This window comes from Helicoverpa zea, chromosome 8 (assembly GCF_022581195.2).
Source record: "Helicoverpa zea isolate HzStark_Cry1AcR chromosome 8, ilHelZeax1.1, whole genome shotgun sequence".
Lineage (NCBI taxonomy): Eukaryota > Metazoa > Arthropoda > Insecta > Lepidoptera > Noctuidae > Helicoverpa > Helicoverpa zea.
In genome coordinates, this window is record NC_061459.1 from 5,181,426 (window position 1) to 5,205,742 (window position 24,317).

The 24,317-nt window shown below is 37.3% G+C and overlaps 2 protein-coding genes across 4 annotated transcripts in view; one reads left to right on the forward strand and one right to left on the reverse strand.

Moving 5' to 3' along the window:
- The window catches only part of LOC124632240 (sorting nexin-25), a 37,908-nt gene extending 14,067 nt beyond the window's left edge, over positions 1-23,841 (forward strand). For 2 of the 3 annotated variants that reach the window (XM_047166998.1, XM_047167000.1), the window contains exon 17: positions 327-2,883. In XM_047166998.1, coding sequence (XP_047022954.1) covers positions 327-383 — 57 coding nt within the window. In that variant the 3' untranslated portion in view covers positions 384-2,883. Of the gene's footprint in view, positions 1-326; positions 2,884-23,605 lie in introns of those variants that run through there. The other variant, XM_047166999.1, reaches the window with a different exon arrangement.
- Positions 3,025-20,103, reverse strand: LOC124632244 (low-density lipoprotein receptor-related protein 4). Its single transcript, XM_047167003.1, has 34 exons — positions 19,940-20,103; positions 19,480-19,668; positions 19,277-19,407; positions 18,849-19,053; positions 18,265-18,394; positions 15,162-15,268; positions 14,832-14,991; positions 14,470-14,620; positions 13,933-14,255; positions 13,608-13,794; positions 13,332-13,485; positions 13,035-13,244; positions 12,707-12,888; positions 12,341-12,504; positions 12,009-12,146; positions 11,819-11,924; positions 11,465-11,615; positions 11,222-11,383; positions 10,821-11,036; positions 10,459-10,648; positions 10,245-10,335; positions 9,995-10,157; positions 9,706-9,839; positions 9,515-9,602; positions 9,320-9,425; positions 8,926-9,229; positions 8,492-8,808; positions 8,293-8,416; positions 8,122-8,216; positions 7,793-8,036; positions 7,455-7,713; positions 7,151-7,345; positions 6,799-6,977; positions 3,025-6,444 (listed from the first exon to the last, which is right to left on the reverse strand). The coding sequence occupies exons 1-34, from the start codon at positions 19,992-19,994 to the stop codon at positions 6,322-6,324; spliced, it is 5,733 nt and encodes a 1,910-aa protein (XP_047022959.1). The 5' UTR covers positions 19,995-20,103; the 3' UTR covers positions 3,025-6,321.
- Positions 23,842-24,317: the final 476 nt, after the last annotated feature.

Here is a 24,317-nt window from a genome sequence, read left to right on the forward strand (position 1 = left end):
CGCGCGATCTAAAATTATTGGCGTGTCATTATGTAGCTAAATGTGCGCCTTCCACGCTAAAAATGTCGCCGCTTGTAGTTGATATATGTGAAATGACGCGACAAGTGTGCGGAAGACGTGGTGACCGCGTGTAGCCCGTCCACAACGGACTTTATGTATGTTTGAAGATTTCTTTCGCCAAATTAAGATTGAAAGAATTGTTTATTGGTGTAAAGAGATGTTTTGTTCATATATTTTTTTATCTTATTTCGGACTAATTTCATGTTTTTGCGCGATAAATCATTCAGCCTAAGTGTAATTAATGGTGTTTTTTTTTTTCGTTTCAGGAGCTGTTCGAACTGGTACTTCTAGAAGTGTTCCCTGAGCTCAAACGCTATCAATAACTCTGTAGGTAAGACTAGCCATGACAATAGATGTATCAAAGTGTAGTTATAATCTTACAGGGATCACATCCAAAGGAGACCCACACCGAAAATATACGATATTTTACTCTTCAAGAGGCATTCCTTTAACTTTGAATAAGTCTTTACCTTGTTGGATACTTCGAAATGACTGCACATATCTTTTTTAAACGTATATCACCATTTTTGAAACCTCGAATCCAATTTTAAACTTTACAGATCTGAAAATGTTGCTCTTGATATTATACATTTTATGTAACAACGTTATTTGAAGGACATATAAAAACATGGCCAAAAGTGACTCTCAGAATGGAACTTTTTTATCATCTTTCAAAAATGTTGCCTCTTTAATGTTGTTGCATGTTAAATAATACAGTTTTGTAATTAATCATGAATTGCCAGTCTTTATGGTCATTTAGAGGTAGATCAATATCTAACGTATTGGAACAGTAACCGTAAGATTAGTAGGTAGAAATAATATATTGATCTCATGATTTTTTCCATATACCTCGATTAACATAAAGATAACATAGCGCTACTGTGTCCCTCTTATTTCATAACTATTTATACTTTCTGCTTAGTACATCAACAACTTTCGAATGACCAGTGACGTCTGAGGAAAGAATTTTAGTTTTAACCCGCCTAACATATACTCTGATTAATTTATAAAATTGTAGTTTAGTCTACATTAATTAAGCTTACTGCTAATCGCTAATTTATGATGACAAATGTAAAAAAGTTTATATTTTTGTGAATGTTACGTTGTTTATTAGTGTTGTGCCAAAGAATGCACGTCTAACGAGGTAATATAAGTTCATGCATCGAACTATAAATGTCTACTTAAATAAACTTATGTCGATATTTCAAATCTGTGACTTTAAAAAGTATTTCACGTACCTGAATCTTGGGTCGCTGAATTTTCTAAATATACCTAATACAGGTACTAAGGTGATCAATTCAAAAAACAACTTTTCTATATTACTATGTACATAAAGCCATTTTTTGTAGAAGTACATTTATGGAAATATCACATAATTGCCATATTGTATTGCATGTTTACGGGCATTCCCTTATTTTTTTCAGCGACTTGGTTAGTTCAAGTTTCCATGTGTTGTGCATTCCATTATGTGTGAAATAAAATACTTTATATTGGTTGTGGTGTTGTAACAAACATAATTAGTTAAATTCAGGTTTAATTCGGTAAATAGGTACCACGTGTTCGGTAGGTGATATAATTAGAAAGTTCGACAAATGCCGTCAGCTTAGAAATCTCAGTTAAGATCTAGTTTTTCCATTGTCTTTTTCAAACATTGATCCAGAAACCCTTAAAAAAGGATTAATACTTTTTGTCAGGTTATGGTACTGAAAGTTCTTAGTGTATTTTGAAGGTTGTTTGTTTTCTTTAGCTTTCCTTACATATTTATGGAGCTTTTAAAAACCTCCCACTCTTCTAGTCCTACGTTATTTTTATTTGAATTCCAATGTACGTAATCCCAAGTGACATAAATGTAGATAGATTTAAAATTATTAGTATAGATATTAGCAGTTTAAAACTGATTTTGTGCTAGCATTATATTTTCCAACGCATAGCATAAACTATTTGTTACACACTTGCCCTAGGTTTTCTACTATTAATACGTTTACAAATATTACTCTTACTACCCTTCTTCGGCAGTTGGGTACAAACAGGTCTAAGATTTTATACGTTTATTACGTCAATTCCAGATTTTTTGTCTTTAAATAATATGTATACCTGGTTGGTGTTTGTACTTTTACATTCTGAATGACAGTGCTAAAGGTTTTATTATTTGCTTGAAAATGCGTGTAAAAGTGTGACCATAAAGTATTTAAAAAGTTGTAAGATTATATCGAATGACAAAAATAATTATGAATTTATTGGTAAGTGATATGAGTAGATCTTATTAATTTGTAAATATTAGTTCATGACAAAAAATAATTTTAATTTATCGAATTATGTTACCAAAAATATTTTTAGGATAGATAAATTGAAAGTTTGAATTAAATAGATACAGTGTGACTTAAAATCACATTAATAAGTGTTGTTCAAAACTTGCTTATTTTATTTGCCATGACATTACCTTATTTAATTCTTTTTAATCTATGATAAACTAATTTATATTTTAGCAGTTTTTTTAATGATGTACCTACTTCATGTAAAGTATTATGTAAAACTGTCTATTTTTAATACCTTTTTATGTGGAGAACTTTGTTTATCTGACGTCATCCTTTTGAACTGTTCTGTCACTGTTTTGCCGATGTCATAATGTTGCTAGCTTGTCACCTTTTGTGACACTTCCCAAACTTACCTAATGTGACATCAGATAAACAAGGTTCTTCTGTAACCTGTGAACCTATTGTCTATATCTATTAAGTGTTATATTTCATGTTGTTAACTAAGTGTAACGACGAGTATGTATGTAACTGTGCTGTTAATATGAAATAAACTAGTACATGTATTTTATATTATCTATTTTATTATCGCTCAATCTGCGTTAGGAGTTCCCCTTTTTTTCTTAAAAAAGGTTGTGCGTATGTAATTACACGTAGTAATAAAGTTACTAAGCGTAGGTTTGCATGCAGGTTTGGTAAATAAAAAAACACGTTATTGGGATAATTTCTATTCTTTACGTCAGTACAATAATAAATTTGACAACAGTTTTAACACCTCTATAAAAGGAGGCTTCAAAGGTGTAAAAGCTGTTTAATTAATTAACTATTAATTTAATAATACTAATTTCCGAACCAATCATGCCTGTTAAAATACTGAAAATTTTAAATTTTGGCACACAAAGCACTTGTTTTTTAGAATTCTCGGTAGACTGTACCATGAGGATCGACATCACACTTATTGTTGACTATCTTTGGTGTCTTGTTGTCCGTATAATATTACAATGACATAAAGTAAACGATAGGATATCGTAACGTAAAATAATCTATATATAATAATAATTATATATGTATATAATATTATAACCATCGCTGATTACCCACACTACAACTTTCAAAGCATCCGGTATCACAGCACTCACTATATTAGTTTCCCATCCCTTACGAGCTATGTAACAAAACAATGTACATAAAATATATCTTAAAACTATTATGAAACATTAGGAATCTGAAATAATTCTTTCAAGCCTCTTTAATTCGTTCGAGAATTGGAATGGATGTTTATCGTCTCCATCTAGACATAATTGGAAATTGTTACATAAAATATTAAAAAAACTAACCGACGTAAAAGAGGATTGCAAGAGTCAAAAACATTTTATTGTAGTTCATATTGTATGACATGGTAATCTAGTAACTTGAAACAGGCCGGATTGTTTGCATGATATCTCAATTATATGCAGTTAGTACCCATAAGAAAGTTATGCAACTCAATATAAAAAACATACTATACTTTATTATTGTTTGAGTAGTCTTAGACATTTTATAACAACACATACAGACGTATACTTAATAAATTAGTAAATAAATATTATACATATCAAATTAAATATACATAAACTCGATACTAAAAGTCTTTTTGCCTAAATGCATTTGTTTGTGGTTATCATTTCAAAAAAAGGAACTTTCGTTAAACGCATTTTTCATATCGACAAAAAACATGTAGGTATTTAGAAAGTCGGAAAAATATTTTTCCTTTGCACATTTGGTGTTTTAAAAGTAATTTGATTAAAGAATTTTAGATCAATATCGAGATTTGTTTACCGGATTTGTATCCGCTGACGTCCGTCCTAATTCTACCTTAGATTAAAACACCCTGTGAAACTTTATACTTTTTCCAGTTAGTATGTCGTCATTCTGCCAGTTATGTAACGGAATAAAATATAATTTCAATAAAAACGTGTAAATAGATTGGCTTTCGATATTCGTTATTATCGATGTTAAATGATTAGAGAGTAAAATAAAAGCTTTTAATCAATAACATTAATTCTAATTAGGTACTAAATGAATTACTCTGATATGAGACGAACATGTGTGAGGCGAGCCCGCGTCGGTGGGCGTTCATTCAACGTAAAATCAGCTTCATTTCGTGTAACGTACAAAGTATAAATAAACTATTATTTACAATATCATTTCGGTCGGTCAACATAATTGGTAATTAAAACTAACTATTTACACTGATATTTTATTGTCACCATTATAAACCTGGTGAATTTATTCTAAGATTGGATTGTATTCAAACGTGATAAGAACTGGATTTCAAAAGATTATTGGAATGTTCATTTGATAGTATAAATGTCCCGTGTTTATTACTACGTATTTATTATAGTACAAACTGCTAACTGCACCCAACGTAATCGAGGTCAGGATACCACTTTACAGCAATCAGTCCCTCGCTATAAAGAAACTTTCGGTCGTGTCCTATTACTTATAAACGTATGCTTGTGCCTTAAGATACGTTACAAATTAAATTAAACGTTATATATAATAGAGTAAACATTAATTTAGGATATCGTTTATAAGCAACATGGACATGCACATGATCCCAAACCTCGGTACATGTATCCTTACGATGTAACTAGATATAACTTTGTTCTATAGTATAAAAGTCACTATCGGTCTTCCCCGTGAGCCGCAGGAAACGAACGACAGTTGACTTGTACAAAAATAATAAATATTAATGAATTTATTATCTTTCCTCTTGCACTTCGATATCATGCTGAGATTAGATCCTACCCGCGGCACACAATACCCCTTTTGAGTAAATGCGAGTATTGTACTGTGCCGCCAGGTGGAGCATGATACCGCAGTTCCACTTTACAAACACCCTTTGGGTGGTGTCCAGCGATATATTACCTAGGGAATTTCCCTTTAAATTTATTACAAATAGATACATCTATTTACATATGACAAGAAATCGTCCAGACTTGCTATGCATCTAAACATTTGCCTATCCCTATCAACTATAACAATAATCATATCTCATATAAATATTGTAGTATGTGTAACTCCCTATCAAATAACATTCATGAGTGATTTGACGGAATAATTATCGAACGACTGGAATGTTGACATGACGTATTGTAACTTTACACTTGTACCATCTAGTACCTATGATCTAATCTAAGTAGATATAGATACGTAATATAATCATTATATTTAAAGATCAGCTCCCACTGTAGTTGTCTACGTAGTGATCTTACAATACCTAGTTGACATCCCTTTCATAAAAGCTGGAATTGACAAATATATCAGAATGATGAATAAAAATCAAAATATTGATTTTTTAAATCGCTTTTTCACACATACTTTTGTTAATGATGGTAATGTTCCTAACCTAATGTTAACATTTAATAAGATCATATTCGTAGATTTGGCATAAATCGTCCAAGGGTATTAATTAATCCGCACATTATTATGCGCTATTTGGAGCATTAAAGTCATTATTTGTGCTGTTTCTTTGTCTTTTTCTACAAATAATTTGGTTCGATGACCACATAAAGCAACAAATCAAGACACCATCAATCTGTCATCAGGTGAACAAAGTTCTAGCACTCTAATGCTACAGCCACAGTATTTACAGCGTAGGATTCTCACGTGGAGATATTTCATCCAATAGCGTAATCCAATCGATGAACCTGATGACGCAAACTGATGGTATGTGGATATTGACGCACCTAACGTCTAATGTCTTACTTGTAAACGGAGGCACGCGGATAAATGCGGCTTGCGAGAATTAGAATGTCATCTAGAATTATTTTCTAAGCCCGCGCTTCAGAAATCGACTGAAGTCGACATCGCACAATCTGTAACGTGAGTTTAGAAAACGACTACCAAATGGCATGATTTGTAGTGTCAATATCGCGTCTCCGTGTAAAAATTGAACATTGGCAGATGATATCTTGTTCATAAGTCAGTGGTGTTCGCAATAATTCCGTCGCGAGTTGGTGTCAGTTTAAGCGTACGAGTGTAACGTGACGGGTTCGAAGTCGTCGTGCGTAGCGGGGCGCGGCGGCGGCGGCGGCGGCGGCGGCAACAAGCTCGTGCCCTCCGGGATGTACACGTTCGTCACGCGCTCCTGAGAAACTCTTATATTACCAACACACTCAACCTTGTACACCTAACTTGAAAAAGGAGTTTTATTTCGTTCAAGAAGAGGGTTTTGATAAGACGGCTCACTCACAAAACTGTGGTGCGACGTCGTATAATAAAAATGTATAAGGGTGAAGTTGCGAACTGATTCCCGACACCAAGGAGTAAATCGCATTGGTTCCCAACGCTGCGAATTCCCATTGAGACCATTCTCAGTTCAGTGTGGGAGCCTAGTGCAGTATCGGTAAAAGAGGTTAAAACTTAACAGGACTTGAATAAATAAAAAAAAATACACAGCTGAATATAGAGTCAAAGAGGAATCTGAATGCATTTATGTTACCTGGTTCTTGTCATATTTGAAGATGCCTTGGAAGCGGTTGGGTCGACGCTCGAGCTGTTCCGCGCTGCCGCCGCTAGCGCCGGTGTTGCAGCTGTAGTTGGGGTTGTGGAACGAAATGTGGCCCCCTGAGTCGCGGTAATTCTCTTTCAGGTCTCCGTCGCGGTCCCGACTCATTTTCACTGTGAAGAAGAAAATATATAAGCTCTTATTGTCTGGGCATTATGTAATGGTCCAAGTGAGGACTGCAAAAAAGGGAAGGAATAAAACTTAAGAACAATATCTCCTCTCCCTTTTTTGAGATTATAAGAGTTGATCTGTTTTACCTAATCTACCATTTTGGCTCTTAACTTACCACAAACGAAAGCAATGACCACAATCCCCAGTATAATAAAGGCCATGATCGCGATCATAATGATGATGGCGCCAGTGCTGGTGTCCGGAACGGCAGTGGGCAGCGGCGGTATACCGTTGTCCTCTTGTATGTCCGTGTAGTCGTAGAACGAGGGGTAGTGAGCCGGCATTTTGTTGTTTATACGTATCTTGGGCACTAAGAAAAAGAAATGAAAAATAAGTAACACAAATAATTTGAGACCTCAGAAGTCTAAACAAGAGTACATAATTTTCCCGTAATAGGTCATAGGGTCCGAAATTCTTACCAGTTGAACAAGGCCTCAAATCTGGATCTTCCGGACAACCACAAATGTAATCGTGTTCCCTAAAGAAGCAGAGATGAGAACATCCGCCATTATCTTCTTTGCAAGGGTTCCAACCATGTTGCTTATCAGGCGACACCGCCTTTATTTCCATTGTCATTTCCAAGTCAGTTCTCAAAGCTGTTACGTTCTTTCCGGTTTTCTTGTCAGCTCTCATTACAGCCTTCTTGTACCAGTCAGTCCAGTAGATGTAGTCGTTAAACTGCAATAGAAATTTTCTATAAGTACAGGAAAAATAGAAACCATAAGACCAAATTCCGTAAAAGAAAATGAAGTTCTACCTGAGTCATTCCGAATGGATTCTTAGCTTCTGGTATAAGCTGCACTCGATGTTGTCCATTCAAGTCGGAAGTATCGATTCTATGCCTCAAAGCGTCCGTCCAGTACAGCCTCCGGTCTTTGTAATCGATCGTTATACCATTAGGGAACCCAACATCTTGAATCACTATAACTTGGCGTTGGCTGCCATCTAGGAAGGCTCGTTCAATGCAAGGAGTTTGACCCCAATCGCTCCAGTAAAGGTATCTGAGAATATAACAATTACATTAAAAACCTCATATTTTAAGATGAATAAATATGTTTTGGCAATTATTTAATCTTTTCTACTCACCCTTTAGCAGGGAACAATGCTAATGCCCTAGGTTCACTTAGATTGCTAAGCAAAGTTTTCCTAGAAGATCCATCCAACCGTGCAACCTCAATAACCTGTAATGAAAAATTGGTTTTAATGCGGATTCTTATTTGGTACTTATGTGAGAATTTCGCTGTCATATTTTTCTACCTTGTATTCGTTATCAGTCCAATAAATGTTATTTGCGATCCAATCTACTCCTAACCCGTTTGGAATGCCCATATTGCCTTTGATGACATCCTTCGTTTCGCTCATGTTCATCATATTTATTGACCTGAAATTATTTATAACTTTATTTTCTAATTCTATCTAGGTAAATGATACTTTTGTGAATTTTGAAGTTAGTTACCTGATTACATCCATATCGACATCAGTATAAAACAAAAGCTTGCGTTCCCAGTGGAAATCTACCGCAACGGCATTCTGCACTTTGATTGGGAAAGCCACATCCCACTGTTCCGGAGTGTCGAATGAAATGAGTGCAATGCTGGTCTTCGTGGCAAAGAATAAGAAACTTTCTGGGTATTTCCTGCAAGTCTTAGGGTCGCTGCTATTGAACAGCAAGCCAGTTGGACAAGCACATGTGAAGCCTTGAGGAGATCTCAGGCATAAGTGTGAACATCTACCGTTGTTATTTCCACAAGCATTTTCAAGTTCTCTTTCACCCTAAAAAGAAAAATCAATCATGTATTCCAGTTGTTTATGTTTACCACTTCTAGGAAAGCTTGAGAAGTCTAAACGCAGCCTATCTAAAATTAAACTAATCAATTCAAAATTGTGTACCTGAACTGCACGGATATCCATAAGTCCTTCCAAATTCTTCCTGATGATAATAGAATTCTTGCCGTTGACCTTGTCAGCTCTATGCAAAGCTTGAGTCCTCCAATCAGTCCAGTATACATGTTGTCCCACAATAACAATGCCATAAGGATATGGGACGTTGCTCAGTATAGTTCGACGATCGTGCCCGTTGAAGTCTGAACTTTCTATGGACAAGACTTTAGCATCGTTCCAGTAGAGACGACCTTCAATTTTGTCGATAGCAAGACCGTTTGGCCACTTGATGTTGCTGTCGACGATGACGCGCCTTAAATTGTAATAAAATAGATTTTATTAGTAACTTAGTTCAGTTTTTCAGTAAAGCTTTATGTTCGTATTAACAAGAAACTTGTTTTACCTGTTCTTTCCGTCCATATCGGCTCGTTCAATTTTAGCTGATGTTCCCCAATCTGACCAGAACATGTACCCATACTCGTAGTGCAGTGCAATGGCGCGAGGAGAATCTGCGGCAATACAATTTCATAATTAGGTCAATATTTTATCAAGAGTGTGATATTTTTTATTTTAGATAGGTACATATGTATTTATTTACCTAAACGAGTCCATACAAGAACTTTGCGGTTACTGCCATCGAGTTCAGCTACTTCAACACTGTTTCTACCGCCATCAGTCCAGTAGATCTGAAAATTAAACATCTCCTGTGAATCAAAGTCTTTTACACAACAAACATATTTTTTCTTGGGACTTAGGAATCCTATATTTTCAATTGAAACAAACACACACCTTGCGACCAGTGGAATCGATAACAATTCCGTCGACCGTATGCAACCCTTTACCGATGATAGTTTCGATGTCCTTGCCAGCCCTGTTAGCTCGTTGAATTTTCCTTTCACCAGTGTCCGTCCAGTAGATGAGGCCTGAAAATGCAGTTTTATTAGCTTCATGATTGTTAGTTATATTTGATAATTCAAGGAATTCAGTTATCCGAATCCTACTAGTTATATTTTCTTCTTCTTTGTCTTTTGTAATTTTATTGTCGCTAACGAGATAAATACTTGATGTTACAACTTACTTGTCTTATGATCCACATCAACTCCAAAGGCATTCTTGAGGATAGGCAGTGGGAGTGGTACATCGATGAGGTAGGGAACATCTAATGACACCACTCGGATGTCCACGCGATGAGCAAATATCAAGTAGTTCACTGGTCCATCGGCACAAGTTTTACCGTCCTTCTGTAAATGTGAATACTTTATTTTGGTAAAGTTCTTCAATGATAAATGCAATATTTGTCAGACTATTAAGTCTTTGATGCTACTTACACCAATTTTAATTCCAATAGGACAAGCGCATGATTTTCCCATAGGCTTCAACAAGCATAGATGTGAGCATCCACCATTGTTCTTGCCGCATCTGTTTTCAAAGTACAGGCTAAATAAATTATTCAACTCTTTTTGCAATAATACTCCATTTCAACAGACATTATTTCAACAGACATAACAAAATTCAATTGTATATTATGTTAAGGAACCTTACCGGTTGATACCAGAAACCCGTTCCTTATGGAAGACCCGTACATCCATCAGACCAGCCACACCCGCGCCGAGGGTCCTTCGATTCTTGCCGGTATACTTGTTAGCCGCTTGTATAGACTGGGTGTCCCAGTCCGTCCAGAACACCTCGTCGCCGAATAGATCTAGCCCGAATGGGTGAGGCAGGTGTTGGCCTATGGGAAATAAATAAATTAACATCATGTGTGTTGAACCTCTGTGAAATTCGCAGGTATATGATGCTAATATAGGTTTCGCAAACGAAATCCAATAATTGCCATCTTTAAGGATTCTAACTATAACAATAAATATCGTTCTAAATTAACATTTTATGTATTTGTAACTCACCAATCAGAATAGTTCTTCCAGTACCATCCAAGTTAGCATACTCAATAGTCTGATTCCCTCCATCTGTCCAGTAGATGCGGCTATTCTTAAGGTCTAAAGCCAGTCCGTTAGGCCAGGTCATGTTGCCGAATATAAGCCTGCGTCGATTCCCACCATCCATGTCTGCGCGTTCGATGCAAGGAGATGTTCCCCAGTCCGACCAGTACATTACACCACCTAGGACCAAGACATCCAAAAAATAAAATATCTGAATTTGACTACATTATTTAATTCAAGCCAACTATATGGTCGCTTATTGTCTCTTTTTGCTTCACTGCTAATTTATAAGATGACCTCCGAGTTATTATTATAATCGAGTAAAACTAGTACAAGATGTAGGTACATTATTTTTGTTACCCTACCTTTAGGATCCACAACTATGTCTCTCGGCTTGTCGATATTATCCCATGCCAGTAAAGTCCTCATGCTGCCATCAACATTAGCCACTTCAATCCTATTGGTACCACCATCAGTCCAATACAACTTGTTGGTCAGCCAATCGTATGCTAAGCCCGCTGGCCAGACTGTAAGAAAAAATATTTTAATATTATCAAAAAATCTTCTATGAGCCTAAGTAAAGTTCTTGAAAATCTTTATCAACTTACTCAAATTAGACCCCACAATGACACGTTGCTGTGATCCATTTAAGTAGGCGTGGTTGATGGTATCTTTGTCCACATCTGTCCAAAATATGGAGTTGGTGTTGTGGTCCCAGTCCAACGCTACGGCTGATTTTATCGACTCAACTGGAATCACCTGTATTTACAAAAATAACATTTAGTACCAGTACAAGGTGTTGTAACGACAGAAATTAGCTACTGCACATGATAATAAGCGAAAATATCAAGCGCAATATTTAAAGTCGCCGTGTTTTGTGCCACGCCCTCATTAATACATGATACATTTACGGTGATGCACGAAATCAATTTTGCAAAACTGTGACTCTACTCACTACTTACCATGTCTAAAGAGTCGGTTTGTTTCCTTGGATTCAATTGCTTTAATCTAATATCCTTCTTTCTTGCATACAGGAGAAGTTTCTCTGGAGTTTGTTCACATATACGGCTGTAAGAAATAATGTAAAAATTAGAACTCTTACAAGAGCGTTTATTATTTAAACCAATGTCAATTAATGGAATTTTAAGTCACCCTTCAGAATTCAAATTAAATCCAACGGGACATCGGCAGGAGTGGTCGTTGCTGTTCGGAAGACAGAAGTGAGAACAACCGCCATTGTTGGTACCGCAACGGTTCTTGTAGGACTTGATCTGTCTCAGTGGGTGGTAGCTGTTGAAATACATAAAAATTCAGAATTTTTCTAAGTGTTATAATGAAATAATGAGAAAAACACCTGCATAAGTTGTGGCTGCCTTGATAGATGCGTTATTGTCAGAACCTTTAATTATTTAATTATCAAGATTCAAATAACAAAACGGACTGTTCTGAAATGAAGCTAGAACCACTACATAATATAAACCTACCTATGAATATCCATAGGAACATTCAAGCCAGCGTGAACAGTCTGAATGCCCATGCCGGTGTTCTTGTTGACAGTGGAGATACTCTTAGTGTGCCAGTCAGTCCAGTAGATAGCGTCTTCAAACAGTGTCAGCGCGAAGGGATGAGGGAGACCTTTGTTGGTTACCTAAATAATGAAATAATGCGTGAAAACAAAACTGCAAATACATACAATTTATGAACAGCAAAACTGCTTAATCTTGTATGTCTGCATAACATAAAAAAGAAGATACAAAAAACGCGCTAATAAGAAAACTATTCTGTATCGATAATATTGTACTTATACCGAAGATATTCAAATAGAGTAAGTTAATATATAAGAATCATACCTTCTTCCGATCTCGCCCATCAAACGAAGACTTCTCAATAACATGGTGTTTAGCATCCGCCCAGTATATCTTAGATTCTGTGTAGTCGATAGTCAGTCCGTTAGGCCAGAAGATTTTATCTACAATAATGCTCTTTCGCCTGCTGCCGTCCATATCGGCTCTTTCTATCTTCGGATTGGGACCTAAAAAATATTCAATAGATTTAATTTTAAAATCATGGAGAATTTTGAAGATTGTATTCAGTTGTGTTTGTTGACACAAAACAACTGGAAAGAAAAGGCTTTTGTTATTATGTGCTTATGTAGATTTTTCATTCGTTGATCCTTACCCCAATCAGTCCAAAACACCAAAGCATCGCCAGGGTGTACAGCAATAGCCCTCGGTTTATCCAAATCATTAGCAGCAATGACAGCTCTCTGAGTTCCTTCAAGCGTTGTGACTTCGACTCTTCGAGTACCGGAATCCGTCCAGAAAAGCAAATCGTGTATCCAATCGACTGCCACTCCACTTGGTGTTTCCAGACCCCATCTTATAACATCTACATAGAAATTAAAATTAAGTTAAAAATATTCTTCTGGAACTTGCCAAATTATAATCAGCCATTTAATAGAAAATGTATACTTACCCGTCAAATTGTTGTTATTCATTTGAGCCACTCTGATAACTCGAAGATTGTTTTCGGTCCAAAACACAAGCTGTTTCTCGTAATGGTAATCCAAAGCGACGGCGTTATGAAGACCTTTCACTACTGGCATGTAGTTATCCCCTGTTAGCCAAACCTGTGCAAAATATTCACTTAGAGTTTATACTCGTATCATTTTCATATTATTGTATGTAGGTTTTAATTCCTAATTCTTTATTTTGTTGACTTCCAACATCTTCAAAGCTTCAATGTTCTTACCTGTCGTATACCAACTCGATTCGAGAAGAGCAACGTAGGTGATTCTCCGGTGGGCTTACAAGATCTTCCATCAGGCCTCAGAACATATCCAGTCATACAACCGCACTTAAAACTTCCAACAGTGTTCGAGCAAGTTTGAGAGCACACAGGATCCTGTTCGTACATGCATTCGTCGATGTCGCGGCAACTGAAAAGGAAAACATTCATGAGTATGTATCCTATAAGTGTTCCATGTTAAAGGTTTTGAGAATACCTATATCTCGTTCAAATCTTTTCGAACTATACTTGTGTAAAATGTTGATGTTGATATATTCAGTATACTTACGTGTGATTGTTATAGTCCAAGAGGAATCCCAAAGGACAAGTGCAAGCTTGATGTCCGTCATACGTCGTTATACACATATCAGGGTCACATTTATCTTCCGGAGTGCAAGCTCTCTTCACCGGGCATCTATCTTCATCATCGCCTTCGGGACAATCTTTCATGCCATCACAAACATGCTTGCGGTTAACGCAACTCCTGAATGCGCTGCTTATAAGATGGTCTTGAGTTTTGCAAGTGTATTGATCTTCTTCGCAATGTACTTCGCAGTTCATTTCGTCTTCACCGTTCGTGCAGTCACGGACAGCATCGCAGAGCCAGGTTTTCTGTTTGTAAAAGAAGGCACTCATATATTCTTTAACCAATTTATTATTTAAGAACATTCCATCAAGAGAGTTCCGGTGCTTTTTAAAAATGTATTTGTTTGCTGTTATAAATTCGTGAGGGTTAAGATGAGTTTCCATCTATGTAGATGACTTCGTTATACCTCCGAATATGTTTTATATACAATTAGATACCTTTATATCTTTTGCCACTTACCAGAATACATCGTCGATCAGCACATGTATACTCGTCATCGGTGCAGTTGCGCATGGAGTTCGGTTCACAGTTGAGCTCGTCGCCGCTGTCCGCGCAGTCCCTCTCAGTGTCACAGCGCCAACGATCCGGGATACATTTGCCGTCACTGCATCTGTATTAGTAACGTCCATACGTGTTCGATTGTGAGTAAATAAATGAACTTTTTCTGTAAATGGCTAAAAGTAGTGAAGCGTTACTTTGCTGATCAAAACAACACAAACATTTTCATCAATTTTTATAGTGGACTATGCTGGGTGTATTTTTGCAATATTCAACTATTTGCCAAATAAAAATTCTTAAATATGAATTAGTCATGTAGGTACCTGAACTCCCCAGCATTGCAACTACCAGGTAGCATCGGACAAGAGTCTTCGTCCGTCCAGTCCCCGCAGTCATTGTCACCGTCACATTGGAAGTCCTTACGAATGCACTTCTTGTTGTCACATTGGAATTCATTCTCGCCACAACGGATTAGATCCACGGCTGATAACAAAGCATTACTTTCTTAAGAATCTTGAATTGATTATAAAAAAGAAGTCAGAATAAAGTTGAAACTCTTGACACTATTCAAACATTGTTTATTCATATTAATAAAACCTCATTACCTAAATTAACCTGTGACTGTGGCATAGATAAAACGTTGATATACTCACGACAGTCTGTCTCGTCGGAGCTATCAGCACAGTCAGCTTCCTTGTCGCAGCGCCAGTGCTTCGAAATGCATTCGCCGATCGTGCACATAAACTGGTTGTCTCGACATCTGTGTACAAGGAGATAAACTGTGCAATACCACGATAGTGCATAAATGAAGCAGTTGTATATGACCTAGCAAAAGACAATAATGCAATCGTGAGTTAAATACGTGGGTATTTTTTCATGAGCATCTTAATTACTTCAAAAATCATCAAGATTGGCTAAGATTACTTTCTTTGAAAGTAGACGAGAGAAGACTGCGATATTATTTCGGTAAAGCGCAAATAAAATATGGATACCATGTGCTTCATCTTCCTAATGTTGTAGATCAAAACCGCAAAAAGGCATACTTCCTAAAATTGTTTAGGAGGAAGCGACGTTAAACTACTGCCAGCTACAAGGAAACCTTTGATAGGACAAGACGTGGTTAATTTTTGAAACCGTATCAACTTCCAGAAAGTTCCGCGAGTACTGAACAGAACCTTTATGGACGTTCGACTTTGTTTCATACTGGGCACCTAATATTAAAATGTGCTCGTACCTATCTCGTAAAGACTTATTATGCTAGATTCCCGTAAATAGCATTTAACGTTATTATAAGTAGACAGTTACTTTGTTGTCAATCAGTAAAAAGAAAACCTATTCTCGTTCATACGTCACATTAGCGTCACTAAGTTGCTGTAGGCGTACCAGTAATGTTAATCACGTCGATGATTTTGTTCTATAATGAGCCCGCCCACGGAACTGGGATATATCGGGCGAGTCTCCTTCTAGGGACGCAGGGAGCGTAGGCGTCGCCATGGTAACCTGCTCCCAGCCCCGTCGCCCCTCGCCCCGCGCACCCTACCCGCCAGCCCCGACGTATTGATCTACCGACCGCTACAGCCCGTAGCGAGCACTGTAAAATAAAATCCTGAAAGTCCCGCCTTAACTTTTTAAATGGTCTATGGGACTGTTCTAGATGATAGTTTTCTGTCTTTCCTACCGCAATACTGCATTTGTAGAAATACTGCTTATGGCTTAATGTCCGTGGAACAAATAAATATGGGCATTAAAATGTTTCTATGAAAATCTAGAAAAATAAGTTCTAAAAATATACCTATACGGGCATGTGTTTTTTGTTTATTGATTGAAAGGTTATGAATCATAAGTAGGAGACCTATTTATGTCATTGGTATCAAAATAAAGCGATAAGTCGGATGTTTATGTATAAAAGTACGTAGGAAGTCAGTACCTACCAAGCGCAGATAAAGTATATACCTAAGTAGGTAACATAACATTCTCGACCAACAAAACAATTTATTGCTAGTTTTTGAAGAAACCTGGTTCGTATTATTAAAGACTGCACATCATTGGCAATAAGTTATTATATTCCTATATGTGCGGTTATCCTCTTGAAGACGTTTTAAACGACGTAAGAAAATTCAGTTTAAAAGATTTTGTATACAGCCTTACATATGTATCGTAGAATATACCTAAGCCAGTTGCGGGTTTGATCTCTCGATGGATCTAAACGTGAATACTGTACAAACATTGGTGTCACTAGCTTCCACCCCTAGTTTTACTCGCTTTCCCGAGGAAACCATGCACATGGATAAAATGTATTAGCTACTTTACTGCTAAGTTTCACCAAAATCCATTTGAGAAGTGTATGCTTCAAAGAGTCGTGCTTGTCAAGAAACTATAGTTGTTAGTCTAATCATTGGAATAGCATTATTAGACTATATCCATTCATAACATTGAATGCAATATTATCAACATCTCAATAAGTCACGATCTGCGATCAACATCAATGCATTAGCTTTGTAGCACCCTGTGTGGGCTGCAAACCAATCACGAGCTATAAATACATAAGCACGTAGGACGCATAGCTACCGTAGAACGATGGGATCCAACCTCCCAGCTTTAGTAGCATATACTATGTAGCTAGCTAAACTTCCGCCTACAGTTAACTCGATACCTAATTAGGTTAAAAATACACTTTTGTAAATAGATCTGTTATTGTTTTTGTTTTTCGGCGAGAACATCATTTGTGTTCTTTTCGAAATCGTTATCGTTATCGTTTTATTAGTACTTAGTTTAGTGGACGGTAGGTATACCTTAACATACGAACCCTATGCCACTCACGGAAACTCCAGCCTCGGAAAAAACGGAATACTTACAAAGCTGCTGATGACATTATTATACAAGGTATCATTATTTTCTAAGGAGAGAAATCTATTTAACACTACTTATTTTGGATATTAGGTGAACCTACTGCATAAATCGGTAATAATTGCTAAGTAAAATCATTGCGAAGTTGTTTTGCAACTAAAAATTACTTAATATATAAAATTCCTAAGTTTTCTCAAATGCTTAGTTCTAGTGGTTCTAGTAAGCCACGTCTCCTTGGTTCGTGAACGGCAATGACGCAGTTAATCTGGCGGTTTATACCCTGTGACGTCATCTGTCAGTGGGGGACACCATAGACGTATACTACCGTAGCTCTATGGGGGACGCTGAACATCTTACATCTACTTATGAATGACGGGATTATAGATTCAAAGTGATGGCGTCGATACGTCGATTGGCTTATACAGATTAGTTGTAATTTTGTAGTAGGATGACGTGGTTATGGATATAGGTATAAATGCGTATACTCCGGAGAAAAGTGGAAGCCCCTGATTGTGCACTATCTTTCTTACCAAGGATCAGCTCAATCGGAGACCACTCACGTGAAGTGAAGAACATCATTGCAGTCAAATATAAACTTGAGTTTATTTTACCTATCAATCTCCTAAATATGCGGCATTTGTGCGTGCAAGTATACCTAAATCACACAACAAATACAAAAATCAGGAGTCTTGTGACACAGTTCTTGAATGACAATCTCACAAGAATGCCTTTACTAAAAATACAAATCAAACTGTAAGGTTGTCCGTTGCTGTTTCAATGTTCGATTGTATGTTTTTCTTATCTACGTTGCCCCTAACCGATTGGGATGAGATTAGGTGATCTACTTTTGTGAAAAATCTTCCCTGAAAGTCTAAAATCTATTAAGAAAATAAATGTCTTGCCACTTACTTGCCCTTAGTGCAGTTGGTTTCATCAGAGTTGTCTCGGCAGTCGTTGTCGCCGTCACACACCCAGTCCTTGTGAATGCACAGTCCGTTGGCACATTGAAACTGTTGCGCTGAACAGTTCGCTGTACCACCTAGTACAATAACGCACATTATTGTATATAAATCAAATCAACTACCAAAGCGTTTAAAACTTTATAAACCTGTTCCGTCAAAACTGCATTCTGTTTTATGCAATCGTTGGGATCTAAATATTTCTAACGTAGACACTGGTAAACAACATTTTTGAAGATTGCTAAATATATATTACTAAGATAACATGTGTCAATTGACAAAGTAGTGATAGGATTCTCCTATTTCCGGACTTAGGTCACGCTATGTATGTAGAGAGCCCTCTATATCTTGAGAATCGAAGCCGTAGAAACTTCAAAAAAATATGGAAATAACACCTATCACGTTATGACCACGTAGTTTTAACGTGGTTCGTTCCTCATACAGCACCTTTTGATATGGCATGCTGGTATTGTTTCTCTTTTTGATTTAGATAGCATATATTTAAAAACTGAATGCTTGCTTTAAATAACTTACCGCAGCCGGTTTCGTCGGAGTAGTCGCCGCAGTCGTTATCGCCATCACAGAACCAGTCCAGCTTGATGCAGACGCTGGTGCTATGGCAGAGCGTTCTGTTCTGGTTCTCGTCACAAGCTGGTGCACATCCCTTCTCGTCCTCCGCCCCTGCGCACTCCGCCTTGCCATCGCAGCGTTTGTCCATCGGTATACAGGTACATGATATCTGCGAGGAAATCGTTGTCTAAAAGGAGAACGAGAGTTTATTTTGACTTTACCCTCGAGCATAGCACTCAAGCACTCGCTGCCTGACAGCTTCTGTGCATTGTTGCTTAGCGGCCAGATTTATATTAAAGTTAGAATAACAATTCCTTGAGATGTTATGACCAATTTAATTGAAGATGTTGTAAATCCTTATTCGTCACAAAGTATTTAGTATAACAACATACCTGGCACGAGAAGTGTTGTTTCGGGCATGGCTGGTGACAACCGTCTTCTATGACATGCTCATGATGAGAATCAATATCAGGATCTTCGCCAGCGGGTGAAACTTTGTGCATGTTTTTATGTGGCGGACGGTCTATGGACAATATTACCTTCGTAAGTTCCAACGACATTTTATTTTAATTTTATTTATGTTTGTAAAACTTACGGTGCCATGTCTCGACGCGTGTATACGGGTTATGCGGCACATAAATCGGCGGAGGTATGATCCCGAGCCCTATAGCTGGTGGTTGGTATGGCGGGACCCGACCCATGGGCGAACGCAGGTCGGGCGGCTCCGCAGTACCGTTGGCCGGCCGCGCACGCCCCAACCCTGGCGACGTATCATCCGCTTCTACTGTTCAAAGATAAGGTCAAGCATGGATTTTAGCTCGTAAGAGCAATTTCAGCAGGAACTAGAATTTAAAATTTTTGAATTTCTTTGTCAATCAGAACCTAATATTTTTAATGTAAAGAATTTATTTGACGATTATAATAGTTCCAGGACGCCAGGAAAGAGCAGATGCCAATATATTTCGATGGCAGTAGATTATAATGGATTGATGATCAGGTAAATCAACCATTTTACAGGATCTAGTTTACAAGTAGGAAATGATGGTGTTACATACCACATAGCCAGAGGAGGGTGATGCAGGTGACGTACACGAGGAGCGGCGCAGGCATGGCTGTGGTGGCGGCGCGTGTAACCTGGCGCTTAGGTGACGTGGTTGGCCGCGCGGCCTGTCACCCGCGACGGGGCCACCATGACGTGTCACACGCAGCCCACGCAACGTGCTCACCCTGCCGCACAGATGCACATGTTCATGTTCACTCACCGCAAGCTTTTTGACCTTTGTGCTATCGCTAGGTCGTTTAATTTTGGATGTAAGCTTACAGATACAGGTATTAATGTTCGCATAAGTAGGTTCACGAAAGCGGATGAGCCATACTTGTGTGTGTTATAGGATCTTGGGTCAGGAGCGCTCCGTAGCGACCACGTCTCAGAGTCATACAAAGACACTGTATTTGCCCCGCTTTTGTGAGTTAAAACATCTACATATGTATAATACCTACATGCATAAAGTCTTCATTTGTGAAAAGTCGTGCCATTTTATGTAGATAAGTATGTATGTTACAAAATGTATATATGTTGTGCGCAAAATGCAGGTTCACATAAATAAATAGTACGTAACGTGTGAGGTCAATATGATAAAACTGAAGTAAGAAAGATCAGCTGTGAGCTGGGACCTACGTCTTATATTGTGTTCATAAATATATTTTTTCTTGTATTAGAAGAGAAGGGATCTTACTCAACTTAGGTAGGCAATGAATGAATTATACCCAGAGTCGCACTTTTTCATGATTGGGTTTTTGGAATTTTAACACCATGTTGGCCCCTTAAATAATGATTATTATTCCTGAATTTCCTTCATTACGTTAGGTTCTTATCGGAGCATGTTGAGCATCGTTTCAACAAACAAACGAAGAAATTGACATTCTATACTTTCTCCACAAATGTTGGAACGGTTTACTGATATCGCATTTTTGGTTGAAAATCGATTTTCATCCAAAATTTATCGAGCAAGCTTGGTCACTGGTCATTAATGCTCAATCCATCTGTGTGAGAGGAGGCCCGTGCCCAGCACTGAGACGATAGAAAAATCTGGTGATGATGTATTTATTTATGTAGTAAAACATGATCACGGTTGCTGCTTGGAAATCCCCGTACATAGTAGCCGAGTTACTTTAAGTTATGTATGTGTAATAATAAATAATGCGTTGCAAAGATATCACAACCATTTCTCAAATACAATTAATGTGTAATATCTATCATATTAACGCACAATGAACTCTGCAGCTAGGCCACAGAAGTGTTTGTGCAGCTAGTTTTCCTTGTTAACCAAATCAAGATATGTAAAAGCGTTTTTTTTTTTCTATTAGGATCAACCAGACAGTGAAACATGTGGTTAGTTTTTATGTGATTGATTCAGAGGATTTATTATTTTTTACTATAAACCAAAAATTAAACAAACTTTAATCTCAACAACCGCTTATGAGGCTTATTTCATATGACTTAGAAAAACTAGTTTCAGGAAATCATTAATTACCTGAATGAGAATTTAAATTTTTAGTGATAGTTAAATCGATTTTTCTTATCATGTATTTCCGAACTAGCTAATATCCACAATGACTGGGATAAGTAAAAAATGGCTTGGAAATACATAGCTATGCTACCTAAAGTCTAAGTGAAACGTGGCAGACATGAAACAGATGAGCCGACGATACTATATTCCTTTTGGAAATAAATAATAACTAACACGTTTTAGTTGTTTATAGAAATCATCTTAACCATCTAAAGACTTAACATACATGGTCTGGGATCTACACATAGCGTTAAGCCTCAATCAGTTTGAATAACATTGCAGATAATAGTGCAACTTTATTCAAAAGTAATAATGTATTGTTACAGGATCAATGTCTAGAATATCGCTAGGTGTACTCTCAAAAATAAGCTTTTTAACGAAAGCATCGACGAAGGTTTACATCTTGCATTGTTTTTATTACGATTTAGGCAAGCCTTATCACATACCCTTTACAAGGACGGTAGGTAAGCATAAGCTGTACCACATACCTCGTAGGTTTACCAGATAATCAACTAGTTTATTTTACCTACACATACTCTGTGACAAGGGCGTAGCGCCTACGAAAGCATGGCTACGAACTACATAACTACGAAAAGACGTAGGCGCGTAGCATTATGGAAATTTTCATTATAGTCATTATATTCAAAACATAGTTTAATTACATATGATTGAGTATAAATAGGGAATATTTCTGTTTATATTCCATGTTGCTATAAAAATTAAGTCATAGTCCATAAAGCGGCCATATTGGAAATTGTTAAGATTTTATGAGACGCATGCGCTATAGATGTTACTAGCTACTTGTTGATCTGGTTTTCATTCACGACGCACGAAACCGCGCATTCTACGCAGTTAGGATGTCCTGGGCTTTGTTTTAAGCCTAGAAAAATACTTTTTTGACACCCATTACTTCGAATTTTCTAATGAAATACTCGATCAGAATTTCGATGAATACTAATATTATATTTAAGTATACCTATGTATACAGTTCCCTTATGGTATGTTTAAATACTGAGATCTAGTTCTCAATTCATCCTATAGACGTTTAAATATAACGGTCATTTTAAGAAGTCCCACAAATTCTCACAATATCCCAAATCAATGCTATCCCTACAATATTATTGGCTGATAACAATTAGAATGGATAATGGATTTAATTACAAGTTTATACTTCAAACAAACTCATTAAAATCGTTTTGGATCTATAAATAGGTTGAATTGATACGTCCTTGTCACATGCTAATAACGAACGCTTAATCCCGTTCATGGTGGCGCATTAATTTCGCTAAACAAGTTGAACCTAAATTAAGAAGCTTATAGGTGACAACAGTTTGATTGACTTTATGCAGCAATCTTAGACGTATGGTCTATTCTGGGTAGAACTACAACAACGCCATCATGGCCCTCGACTACACGTTCAGTTCCATCTAACGAAGAAGTCTGTACCTATATACCTATAAACACTATGTATCACTCACCTCCCTTGATATGTAACCTTCCAGAACTCTAAAAGCACTGAATCTATTTTCTAGCGCAGTTGCAATTCATGGAGATATTAATGTTTTATAGTGACAGTATTTAGGAAATACGTTTGAAAATTGAGCGATCAATACAGGGAGGGGGTGAAATGCGCGGAGGCTTGTGCCCACGCCCGCCCCCGCGCCGCGCACCTCCCCGCGCCCTCCGAGAGCTCGAAACTCAACACCTCCAACCGCCCACGGGTCTGACCATGAAACTACAGGCTACGACGTCAAATGAGAAAAATCTATGTAGAACCTTCAGATCTTCCACCATAATGTGGAAAACCCTTCAAAGTCGCAGGCCAGATCTGTATCATTGAATATCAGCACAATAACAACTATGTCGTCCTGAAAGCTCATTTTTTTGAAGACTTTCCATTTAACATCAATATTCACACATCTATTCTATTTAGACTATCCTATGCATCACGCATATGTTTTATCACACGTAAATATAAAATCAAAATAATCTGGTACCTTAACGCATGCAAGGATGTGACATATCCCGGTAGTGGACGCACAGTTGTCACAGAAACTTTAGATCGGCACCGCACCAGCGCTAACACAACACAGTGAACACCAGAATCACTAAAATGTTTTAATGTTTGATTTTTCTTTTTGGTTCCCGGAGCTCCCTGCAGATGTGCTCTCGTCGCGCGACTGGGATAGGTACTAGGTGATCTGGAGCCTCGTCCCTCCCCGCTCCCCTTCGCTGGCGCCCCGCGCAGTCTGCGCCTCGTCGATGAATGGAATCCGCCGCCCCTTGCTACCTTGCCTATATAAAATCTCTTTCAACGCTCCCCTACATTTGTATTGTATCGCCTACTGTGAATAAAGCTCTATGAAAATAAAGTGCTTATAAATATAGTTGGTAATTTCATCACTGCCAAAGTTTTTCTGTTAACCCGTTTTGGGTTTATATCTTGGCTCAACGTTAAACATAAAGGCTAACAAAAATGTGTGTTAATGCAATATTTAAATGGCTTCAATTGTTTCTACACAAAACCATTTCCTCGAATAGACACAATAAGAAACATGGTATGACGACTAGCTATGATTACGACTACATCCACCAAAATAGCCTTTCGAATCTACATAACGGTGAATATTAATTAAAATCTCGACCATTTCTGCCTGTTTCTGATACCTATTTAAAATAATAAATTGTGAAGAAACACTTAAGGAAATCAGTCTTTAATTTCTATCAACACCGAAACTTACCATGTCCGCAAAATGTATTCTTTGACCACAACTCTGAAAATCACTAAGTTTTCATTTTTTACTTGATTACTGTATATTCTTATTCTGTACACACGAATTGTTTATATTTTAACTAAAATAAG